General features: G+C 52.9%; 1 protein-coding gene across 1 annotated transcript; it reads right to left on the bottom strand.

Moving 5' to 3' along the window:
* Positions 1-2,190: 2,190 nt before the first annotated feature.
* LOC126543169 (programmed cell death protein 6-like) lies at positions 2,191-2,649 on the bottom strand. The gene has a single exon (XM_050190303.2). The coding sequence runs from the start codon at positions 2,647-2,649 to the stop codon at positions 2,191-2,193; it is 459 nt and encodes a 152-aa protein (XP_050046260.2).
* Positions 2,650-11,459: the final 8,810 nt, after the last annotated feature.

The raw sequence follows: 11,459 nt of genomic DNA, 5'->3' as shown, positions 1-11,459 counted from the left end.
TGCCGCCGCCTGGAACTAGCTAAAAGCCGACGTATTGACCAGCAGTTTGCCCGTCTGCCCAACACCCCAGCGACATCTTCCTGTGCCGATGCTCCTCGTCCCACCAACACTGGCGATGTTACCCGGATCGTCCGGCGTGAGAGTGAGGCCGGCTATCCGGCTGCCTTCGACTCCAGCCCATCCAACGCACCTGCAGTCACGGTTTCCCTGATCCAGGCACTTGTCCGCCAGGAATTCGCAAACATGGGCCTTCACACCATCTGCTCGGCCCATCGCCCTGATAACCACCCGGCTTCATCGATTCCGCCCCGTCCAGCATCTTCTTACCCACCACGTTTCCGCAACCCATCTGAATAGCGCACTGCTGACGACAAGCCCATTTGTTTTCACTGCCATCGCATCGGGCACATTTCTCGGCACTGTCGCAGTCGCTGGAGTTCCCCGACCCGGTATACTTATGCTGACTACTCTCGCTCCTCAGGTGGCCCTTCTCGTCCCTATGTCGCACGCTCCGATAATGCCGCCACTGATTCTCCTGCGCCGAACCACCCCTACTCTCGTTCGCCTTCGCCCCAACGACGACAATCTCGCTCTCCCCAGCCCCGTCGCTCTTTTTCGCCGACTCCCTTCGGGCGCCACTCCCAGCCGGAAAACTAGACGATGCAGCGCCTCGAGGTGACGCTGCATTGCTCCCTACGCCGCCAAATCCTCTACTGACTTTGCCTACTCATCGGAACCTTCTTGACGTGCAAGTCGACGGTGTTTCTGTATCTGCTCTTATAGACACTGGGGTGCATTTGTCGGTAATAAGCGCTGACCTTCGCAACGTCCTGAAGAAAATAATCACGCCCACCACGACGTCGCCGATGGCGGAACAGCCTCTGTAATTGGTATGTGTGCCGCCCGCGTCCCCTTCGCCGATCGCTCCACTATCGTACTCTTTACAGTCATCGCCCACTGTCCCCACGACATCATCCTCGACTTAGACTTCCTTTCCACACATTTGGCTCTCATCGATTGTTCCGCCAGTACTCCGCCTTGACCTGCCTGTTCTGGATCCCGCTGAACCACACCCCAGTCGCCTCAGTTCCGTCGACTTCGTTCGCTTGCCACCTTCGTCACTGACTTACCTTGACTTAGTGTCATCCCCACCAGTGCCCGACGATCACTACATCGCGGCTCCTATGCAAGACGTCCTACTTACACACGGGATCACAGTACCTCATACAGTTTTATCTATCACGGCGAATTGCGTCTGCCTGCCAGTGGTCAATTTTGGCTTGACGACACAAGTGCTGCCACGCGGGATGTCTCTGGCCCAGTTTTGCTCATTCGAGTAGCATAACTCTGTAGCATCTATTGCAATAGGCGACAATTCAGCTGATTCTCCTCTACCATCGGAATCGGCAGCTTGTACCATCGCCGACTTACAGAAAATGATTGCGCCCGACATGCCGTCCGAGCACGCTCGTGAGCTCTACCGCGTTCTGTTTTCCTACCACGATATTTTTTACTTTAACGATCGTCCTTTGGCCCAAACTACAGCTGTTAAACATTGCATTAATACCGGCGATGCCACTCCTATTCATCGCCGCCCGTATTGAGTTTCACCGGCTGAGCGTCAAGTTATTCACGCAGAAGTTCGCAAAATGCTTGCCAAGAACATTATTGAACCGTTATGTAGTCCATGGGCGTCACCTATTGTACTGGTAAAAAAGAAGGATGGCTCATGGCGCTTTTGCGTGGATTATGGGCACCTTAACAGGGTTACCAATATGACCAATACGTAACCATATGACTAATAAAAATCGGGCCCCTCGGTTAACCCCCTTTCTTGTCGTTTTAATACGGATGTATTTTAGGCACTTGACAGCGACACGTTCTTAGGCTTCTTTGCAAACGTATTACATCTACCATTCGCAATTTTACATTGAAAACTCATGACCATTTGCTTAGCACCCTTTGGCCATGTGTGCGCGCCTGTGCCACAAAACACATCATCATCGTCATCATCATCATTGCTCCCTGGGGAACGAAGAAGCAAAACTTCGGTTGCATCTTGTGCTGCAACATATCATCTCTTGTGCACTGTGCATTGAGCCTGCACGATAAGAATACACAGAAAACATGCTGGCAGTATTTATTTATTTTATTGCGGATGGTAAGTCGACGACTTCAGGCTGTCCAGCATTACTGGTCAAGCATATCGCTCATAGACAGAGCACAGAGTCGAATAAAGTGGTCAAGACACAACCGGGCCCTGCGGTGGACTTGGTGCAGCACATCGTTCGCTGGTCGCTCCGTCATCGGGAGGCAGCAGTACGCCATCGCAGCTTCGAGGTCCGTGTACTTAATCCAACCCGAATCGTTGGGGTCATAGATCCGGAAGGCCATCCAGAAGTGGGAGAAAATCTGATGTATGCGTAAAAACTGTTGCATGTTCACGAAACCCGTGTTGTTTCGGTCGACCAGGGTCATCAGGAACGCCGCGGTCAACTCAGTGATGGAGCGGTGCCGGAACGGAGTTATGGTGTACGACAGTGCCTTGTACATCTGGTGTGGGTCGATGACGCCGGCGTCCAAATCATCGACATCGAGAAAGAGGTTCATCAAGAACTGCTCATAGTCGCTGCCAACAACAGTCGACATCACTTGGCATACACAAAAGTAGGCGTCGAGTTCATACGTGTTAAACCTGATCGACCTCAAAGATCTTCCTCTTCTGCCTTGTCTACGTATTTGTTGCAACCCACCACGGCACATGTCACGATGATGATGGCTCCTGAAATCCCGTGCGCCGTGAGGCCTGGTGTTTATAGATTCGGTGCGACATCGCCTCTGCTGAGGTAATCTTTGCCAAAGACGGCCAGTTAAAGGGAAGCTGAAGAGTCTGTCGAATTCAATAAGACGCTCATATACGGATGCGGGAACCTTATAAACCATGTAGGTAAAATTTGGGGGTTTTTTTTTCAATTAGAAGCGACGTAATCGTCGGTTGAAATTGCGCTGTAGGTCCGCCCCCCGTCGAATGCCGCGCGCTGCTGCTGACGCTGACGATGCGAGCGGAGACCGGAAACCGCGGTGTTGTGACGTCAACTCTAGTGTTTCGTTCCTTCGCAGCGTCCGCGACCGTGCCTGACCGCGCTTGTTTCTGCGTGCGTGCCATCGTAATTTGCTTCGATCGACCCTGCATTCCTTTGTTGGTGCGTCTACGTGTGTGTAGAGTGGAAGTCAACGTGCGTGGTAGTCAACGTGAGTGGTAATCAACGTGAGTGGTAGTCAACGTGGTAGTTAACAGATGAAGCTCACTACACGTACTGCATGAACCGGGAAGCTTTTCACGCGTTTAAACCGTCTTTGTAGATTGCCGACAGCTTTGGACAGCGCACAAATGCCGACGATCGCATCGCCGCTTACGTTCCACGAGGAGGCATGCAGGAACAGAACACTACAGTTGTTTGATCGGAAACGAGCTCACTAGATCGGCGAAAGATCAGCGAGATCACTAGATCGCTTTGCAAAAAAGATACTCACCAAAGAGCATTTCCAACACGAGGAGATCCCAAGACTTTGCTTTCGTTCGCGTCGAAAGCACTGCTCGCACCAGCATCGTTTGCTTCTTCGAGAGGCCGGCTCTTCGCAATCGGCTCGTACATGTAGGGAGTAACGCCGAACTCCTCAGAAAAACGCAGTCTCTATAAATTTTCCATTACCGTCTCAGAAAAACAGCACCAAACTACCTGGCACCGCGCTTCATGTGTAGCGGCAGCGGTCGGTTACTAGTGTTGACGTCACGAGGCGCCCGACCAATCACAGGCGGAAACGAGACACGCGAGCTGGGCGTGTCCGCTGCTGCACTTTTCGTCGAAATAAAATAGATTTGCGCTTTCTTTCGCTCCATTTCGATACGATATTCGAATTCGGAGGGTTGAAAACCATTATGTACAGATGTTCACTCATTTTTTCTGGAAAACCTTTCAGCTTCCCTTTAAGCTTTTCGCGCGTTGGAACGCTGAGAACACTGTTACGAACGGCCTGCAAGGATACCGACCTAGAAAATTTTCCCAGCCAGCTGCAGCTGCGGAGGTGGCGAGCTTCCGAGAAGCGACCGAGGAACCCTTCCTCACCTGCTGCGGCGACTGGTATTGTAGGGGTGACGATGTGCCGCATCAACACCCCCTCGGCGCCGCTATGACTAAACGCGGTCGGCGGACCAAATATTGTTAGTGGATTCGCCGTCGCCGTCACGGCTGGTTAGAAGCGGTGGAAATCCTGGGAGATGTCTTGCGGCCGTGTCACGGGGCTTAGAAGTCATGGACAGACACGGCGGCCATTGTATGCAGGGTCAACACTGGGATGAAGAGGCGCCTGTTCGGGGCAGGACCCGTGTCTGCGAGAACCCTCTCACCTCGGTGTGGTCAGTGAAACCTGTGCAGAAGTGAGTGCGTAAACCCTCCCCCTCAAAGACGGGTCGGCAACGATGACTTTGGACGCTCAGTTTGGTCGAACGGCCGCTTTTCCCTCCCATAGAGATCAAGGGAGGACAGAGTGTATCAAGGAGCCGTTGGCGGCTCCTCAGGGTGCATTCCTCTTTCAGTCATGTTAGACTGACGAACTGTAACGTTCTCATGTAGATACTGTAAATAAATCCCATATTCCTCGTTCTTGATGAGAACAAGTCTCTCCCTTCAACAACGTCCTCAGCGTGGATAAGTTGGATGACGGCATGGGCCAGCTACCATCTATTTCACACTCTAAAAAAAGTTTACACCCTTTGGGTTGTATTTTGTCCCCAAACAATAATCGTCATCTGTCTTTCCCACATTTCCTTTATTTAACGCTGCGAGCCCGGTACTTCTTATCACGAACTGCTTGCGGGCTGTCAGCTTGACACAGCATTCTCGGCAGGAAAGTAGCGAGCGCCGAGTTTTCAAGAGAGGAACCGCAAGCAAGGCAGATGATGATTATTGTTTGGGGGCACGATAAACCCCAAAGGGTGTAAACTTTTTTTTTGAGTGCAAGGTAAAGTGTTCTTTTTCTTTTCTTTCTATCCTTTTGGCTGTACCATATGTACATTCGTTGCCTTCTTATCACGTGTCATTAACCAGTCTCTGGGACCATCAGCTTCAGACATGTGGCGCACTCTATCACACACGCGAGAGCTTAAGAAAGTACGTTGTGCTATTGAGCCGGACCCGCAATCATTCGGTTCCTCAGTCAACATTTATTTAAATCGAAGCTTTATTCGTCTCTTCCTTGGGGTTTGGCAGTCGTAGTAATTTTTTCGCCGTGCATATTCGTGGATTACTGTAGTGAACAAAAAGATATGCTATTATGCATTTGGGTCCTGTGAGCTAAAGTGTTCAGAATGGCGGTGCTGCGTTATGCCAGACCGTTAGCCTAGGACAATAGTCTCGTTAATACACAGTGCCATCTCACTTTATTCACACAGCATAGCTCACCCACCGGGCGCATATTTAGTTTATTCTAAAAATGTACAATAAGGAAACTGTAATATTGACATGTGTACTTTATCCTATATCTGTGGACTGCATTTCACCAGCTAACAAAGTTATCGCTTAGTGCAAGCCGCGCCTGCATGATTTGAAACTTAATCGAATGTTATCGCTCATTCTAACTGTTGCACATGTTCTCGCCGAACCTTGTGTAATCAGTGTGTATACGCGACACGAATTGTGAAGTACTTTCTGGAAGGCACGGGGGCACCAACAATTACACTGGAACGTTCGACGAGTCATGTATAAAGGCCGACGTGCTTGACCCGCAGGTCAGACAACGTCCATCTTGGATCAGATTCCCACGATCACCGAATGTGCTCACCGCTTTCGTTGCGCTTTGAGTGTAGCCTGCTTTTCTGGGCACAGGTACTGGCCCAAAGAGAAACAATAACTGGTCAGCAGCCGAGATAAGCAAGTAACATTTATGGTATCTTCGACTGGTCGCTTCCATCCCCCAAAGCAGAGTCGGGCAGATCCGGCGTTCCACGAACTCAAAGGTAGAGGACAAGCACGCAAGCAGAACGTGTGACTCGCTCTCGGATAAAGAAATGGCAGATGCATAACCACGTGACTACTGCCAACGTCCGATGTTTCACGTATCCAAAGCTCCCGGCGCTGCCTGGAAAACCGCCGGACGCGCAGGTGGCACGAGCGTTCGCCGAGACGCCCTGGTCCGACGGCAAGGCTCGGAGCGCCTCAGAGCGCTCGAAGATGGGGAAGAGCGAACGAAAAGAACCAGCCGAACGCAAGGCACGCACCCCCTTTCAACCAGCCGAAAAGAACGCCGCCCGCGAGAGCGCTCTAGAGTGCTCCGAAAACGGCCAGCCGAAGATGCCATAAGATAAACAGGAGAGTCGACTGCTCTACTAACGGTGTTCCTTTCTTGAGGTGGCGAGAGGGCAGTTTTACCACTTGTGCTACAGATGGATGACACTCGCAGTTGCTGCGCGCCAGCCGCTAGATTTGGCAGGGTTCTTTCACTTCCGTGTCACCAACCGCAGTCACCGCCTCCCCCACAGAGTTTCGTACAATTACTAGAGGGAACAGTGGCGCTAGTGCCTACGCGAGCTGCAAGCATGGCAGCTGAATCAGCAGGAGAATTATGGGTAACACATCTATTTGTCTAAACTTAGGCCTTCTGGCTTTAAATGATTTCGTGACTTTGAAAAATTATCATTTTAAAGAAAGAACTGCGTCATCAATAAAAAAACATAATTAAAATTCTCCGATGGCAGAATTCGAAGACATGGCGTCTAGTGCCACTTTCACATAGACAAGTGGAACCACTTCAAGCAGCGATTATGCATGCTTGCAGAGTCTTATTACCTTCTGCTTTAAAAAAAGTATCAATTGCTTTGAAATTTATGCCAATTTAGGCCCAGATAAAGCGCAATAAACGAAGCCGCAAGAACGTCTGAAGCCCCGAACACAAAAATCAGTCAAATTCATGGACGTGCTATCACTCATTCTCATCATGGCTTAACGATAGCATCGCCAGAGTTCCCTCTGGTAATTCCAGGAAACTCTATGGCCTCCACCCTGACTGTCGTCTGCTTCAGCTACCGCTACAGACGCTTGCGAATGATGTCGCTCGTTGTGCATCAGCGAGCGACGCTCGCTTGCCACGGTGATCGTGCCTCACTTGAAAATTGGTAAATAAATTTGAACGCATTTCCCGCAAGTGCGGTAGCTAGCTGGGAGAGTCGGTACATCTGCATTATTACTTTCCGGGAACAAATCAACACGGGCAAAGAAGAAGGACGTAACACGAGCGCTGACTCACGACTCAAACTTTATTGCTTACAAACACTATGTAAATAGGAAGCTCACGCATGCCTACACCCGCACACCATCCTTTACCCTCAACCAAAGAGCGTAACAAGACGGAAGACCGGTAACACAACACGTGGGATAGTGGGATTTTTTTAACAGTTAGATACACCTAAAAAGCGTTTTTCTTTGTTTTGTAGTGCCAGTGACGCCTGGCTTACGCAGTTGTCACCACATTTACTGATATGACGCGGGCCTTTTTCATTTTTATTTTTGTCATAAGTGGGCTTGATACCACAAGCTGCGCAATGTGTTGTCAAGTGTGATAGTCCTGCGTTCCTCATTCTGGAAGAATGTTTCTGCAACCTTCTGTTTAAATGCCGGCCCTTTTGACCGATGTAACAAGACCCGCATGGGAGGGGGATTTCGTATACGACATTGTTGAGGCATGGCACGAACTTGGCCTATCGATCTATCGTCCTATCGACCTTGCCTATGATTCACCTTGCACGAATTGTGCGCGACAGAATCTAACACTTGTGTGTGTGGTTGTACAGCCTGGCACACACTGGATAATTTCGTCAGACAAGGAAGAAAAAAGTTCGAGTTTTGCCTGAAAGGCGAGGCATCGATTGCGATAGCAAACTTGTGGACTGCTATACGAAGTAATGATAGTAGCTTTATCGGCCGTATAAACTTCTAAACATAGGCATACTAACTAAATGAACAAGCATGGTGTAACGCACGCACAAGCCAGCATGAACACATCTCACTCGATGACCGCGGAAATTCGCTGTCAAAACGCTGCAGTGAGCCAATTGACCTTCGTGCAACCGCTCGGATCAGCGCTAAGTACGCCGCAAAAACAGCGCAGCGCGGACTCTGTACCCGTCGCAGACGACTCTCAAGATACAGTGGCCCGGCCGGGAGCGCGCGGCTCCCCCGGCCGCCCATAGTGCTACAGATGGATGACTGTGGCTTGGGCGCCCCCCCCCCCCCCCCCCCCCCCGGCCGCGTATTTCCAACTGCTCGTAGGTACAACGGGGCGTGGAACTTGCGGAGACGACGGACGTTTGCGCGCATGCGCGAATGAGAGCGGGTGCGAGAGAGGAAATGTGGGGAGTTTTGCTCCTTGAAAATATGACTCTGCCTAGGTACTACGGAGGAGTTTCTTGGCGCGCGGTGTATGCGCTTGTCCCTAGGCGTGCCGGCAGAAGTCGCGGGGCGCGGTTGTGCTGAACATAGCATCGCAAGTTGGCGCTCGACGCAATCATATTTAATCGATCATGTTTTTACTAATGAAAACAACGTGTCATTATTTCGCATTATTGGCGGCGCCTCCAGGACACCGAAGCGGCAACGGGGATATCAAAGCTAGAAGCCGGACTGGTCCGTGGGTTGGGGCTCGCAGAGGCCTGCGCATGCCAGGGGAGTATAAGATCGGCTGTCCACTATCGCGGACAGCCAATGTTTTATGCGAACACCCCCAGGCACGCTTCGGCCTCTGCGGCCCCAACCCACGGGCCACCCAGCTTCCAGCTTTGATCCCCCCGCTACCGCTTGGGTGCCCCGGAGATCCTGCGCCGCCTGCTTTAATATAACCTCAGGTGCTCTCCTGAGGCCTCCGTTTGCCGGTTACATGTGCCCTCCTGGAGCAGTGCTTGTAAAAAATCCGATCTATCGTCACGACGAAAAAAGCGACCCGCGACTTATAAAACACCAGTCAGAACATTGTCCCTTCAGACACAGCGATCACCAAGCGGCGTCCGCGCCCACTGCCTCACCGCGCGGGCAGCCAGCGGCGGAGCGTATAAACCAACTCGACCGAACTCCGCAATGCCGGCATGTCTAGGGGACAAACGAATACAACGCGCTCTAAGAAACCTCCTCCGTAGTGCCTAGGCTGTCATATATTCAAGGAGCAAAAGCCCCCAGATCTTCTCTCTCGCGCCCGCTCTTACTCGCGCCTGCGCAGAAACGTCGAGCTCCGTCAAAAGTGGCACGCCCAGTTGTACCTACGAGCAATTCTAAATACGCCCCCCGGCCGCCCAAGCGCCGCGCGCTTCCTCGCCGCTTTCCGCCGTTGCGTGCGCCAGATTGAGCCCCGATCGCCGGCTCATCCTCGCACGCTTTCGCTCGCACATATAGCATACAGCAGGGCTTTCGTCCTACAGAGGACATAAAATAGGCTGCTGCTGCTGCTGCTGCTGCTGATGATGATGATGATGATGATGATGATGATGGTGGTGGTGGTGGTGGTGGTGGTGGTGGTGGAGGAGGTGATGATGATGATGACGATGATACAGCATACGGCGCGCGGCAACGTTTTTATCGCTCTTGGACGTTATACGGAATCTCAAGGTGACGGCGACGCTAAAGGCAGAAATGCGCCTGATGGTCGATATAATTGCTCTCGCAATAAAACAACACGAAAAAGCAAGCACCAGCGCGAGGGGTCATATGGAAACGCTGGAATGATGCGTGGCATCAGACCCAATTGCGCAAGAATACCAAGACGCGATACAGTAGCAATAACTTCTCTCCTAATATCTTTAACTTACACTCTCCTTGGCAACTTTAATTTTAATCTCAGCTCTAATCGATATAGCTGAAACCGCCTGCTTCTTGTTCAATCCCCCGAGTGGGTATGAGCCAGTATTTGGAGACAAGACAAGACAAGACCATCTTAATCTTTACCTATTTCCCCAGGGGGTATGGGCCAGCAAACAAGGAAAACGAAACGAACCAATAATTACAACGCTTCATGCGCCACGAGCCTGCGCGCGAGACCGTGCTTTCGAACAAGACGCATTGATTCAAAGAAGAAGGTCTACCTCTCAGCATCTCAGCTCAGCCCGGAACAGCAACGCTTCGCTCCACGTTGAGACTGCCTGGGACAAGGCGAGGACGTCACGCAGAGGCGCAAGGGGCCCCTGTTCGTCACGGCTGCGCGGAGGAGCCGAGCTGGCGTCCTTCTCGCAGGCTACATCGATCTCGCCAGTCCTCTGGCTCTCGGCGGCGTCTGTGGAAGTCCATAGCTGCGCCTATACCGCCACTGCCACCATCACGGGCAGTCGTCCGGGGGTTCTTATGGCTGCATGCTGCGTGCTCCCGTCTTCGAACAGCTCAGCCCTCCGGAGGCCGCGAACGTTCCACAGAGACCTCGGTCGTGATCACGCCACCACGACGACCACCACATGCGGTGCAGGATGTCACAGCTGCGTCCTGGGAGCTTCCGTTCTGGAGCTGGCCAGTCCTCTCGACGCTAGATGCACGCCAGGAAGGCCCCGCCTACAGCTACGCCACCACAATGACCACCGCGTGCAGTACGGGCATTCTGATGGCTGCATCCTCGAAACTGCCGTCCTGGAACTGGCCAGCCCTCCCGACACTGGAAGCGCGCCAGGAAGGCCTCGGGTGCGACTACGCCGCCGAAAAGACCGCCGCGAGCAGTCCGGGGCTTCTGACGGCTGCATCCTGGGATCTGCCGACCCGGAACTGGCCAGTCCTCCCGACACCGGAAGCGCGCCAGGAAGGCCTCGGCTTCGACTAAGCCGCGGCAAAGACCACCGTGAGCAGTCCGGGACTTCTGACGGCTGCATCCTGGTATCTGCCGTCCCGGAGCTAGCCAGCCCTCCCGACACCGGAAGCGCGCCAAGAAGGCCTCGGCTACGAATACTGCGCCAGAAAGACCACTGCGTGCAGTCCGGGGCTTCTGACGGCTGCATCCTGGGATCTGCCGTCTCGGAGCTGGCCAGTCCTCCCGACACCGGAAGCGCGCTAAGAAGGCCTCGGCTGCGAATACTGCGCCAGAAAGACCACCGCGTGCAGTCCGGGGCTTCTGACGGCTGCATCCTGGGATCTGCCGTCCTGGAGCTGGCCAGCCCTCCCGAGACTGGAAGCGCGCCAGGAAGGCCTCGGCTGCGAATAGTCCGCCAGAAAGACCACCACGAGCAGTCCGGGGTTTCTGACGGCTGCATCCTGGGATCTGCCGTCCTGGAGCTGGCCAGCCCTCCCGACACTGGAAGCGCGCCAGGAAGGCCTCGGCTCCGACTAAGCCGCGGCAAAGACCACCGTGAGCAGTCCGGGGCTTCTGACGGCTGCATCCTGGGATCTGCCGTCCTGGAGCTGGCCAGCCCTCCCGACACTGGAAGCGCGCCAGGAAGGCCT

Source organism: Dermacentor andersoni, chromosome 1, assembly GCF_023375885.2.
Source record: "Dermacentor andersoni chromosome 1, qqDerAnde1_hic_scaffold, whole genome shotgun sequence".
In the NCBI taxonomy this organism is placed as follows: Eukaryota; Metazoa; Arthropoda; class Arachnida; order Ixodida; family Ixodidae; genus Dermacentor; species Dermacentor andersoni.
The sequence above is the reverse complement of the archived record's forward strand: the minus strand, read 5'-3'. Positions and strand labels throughout refer to the sequence as shown.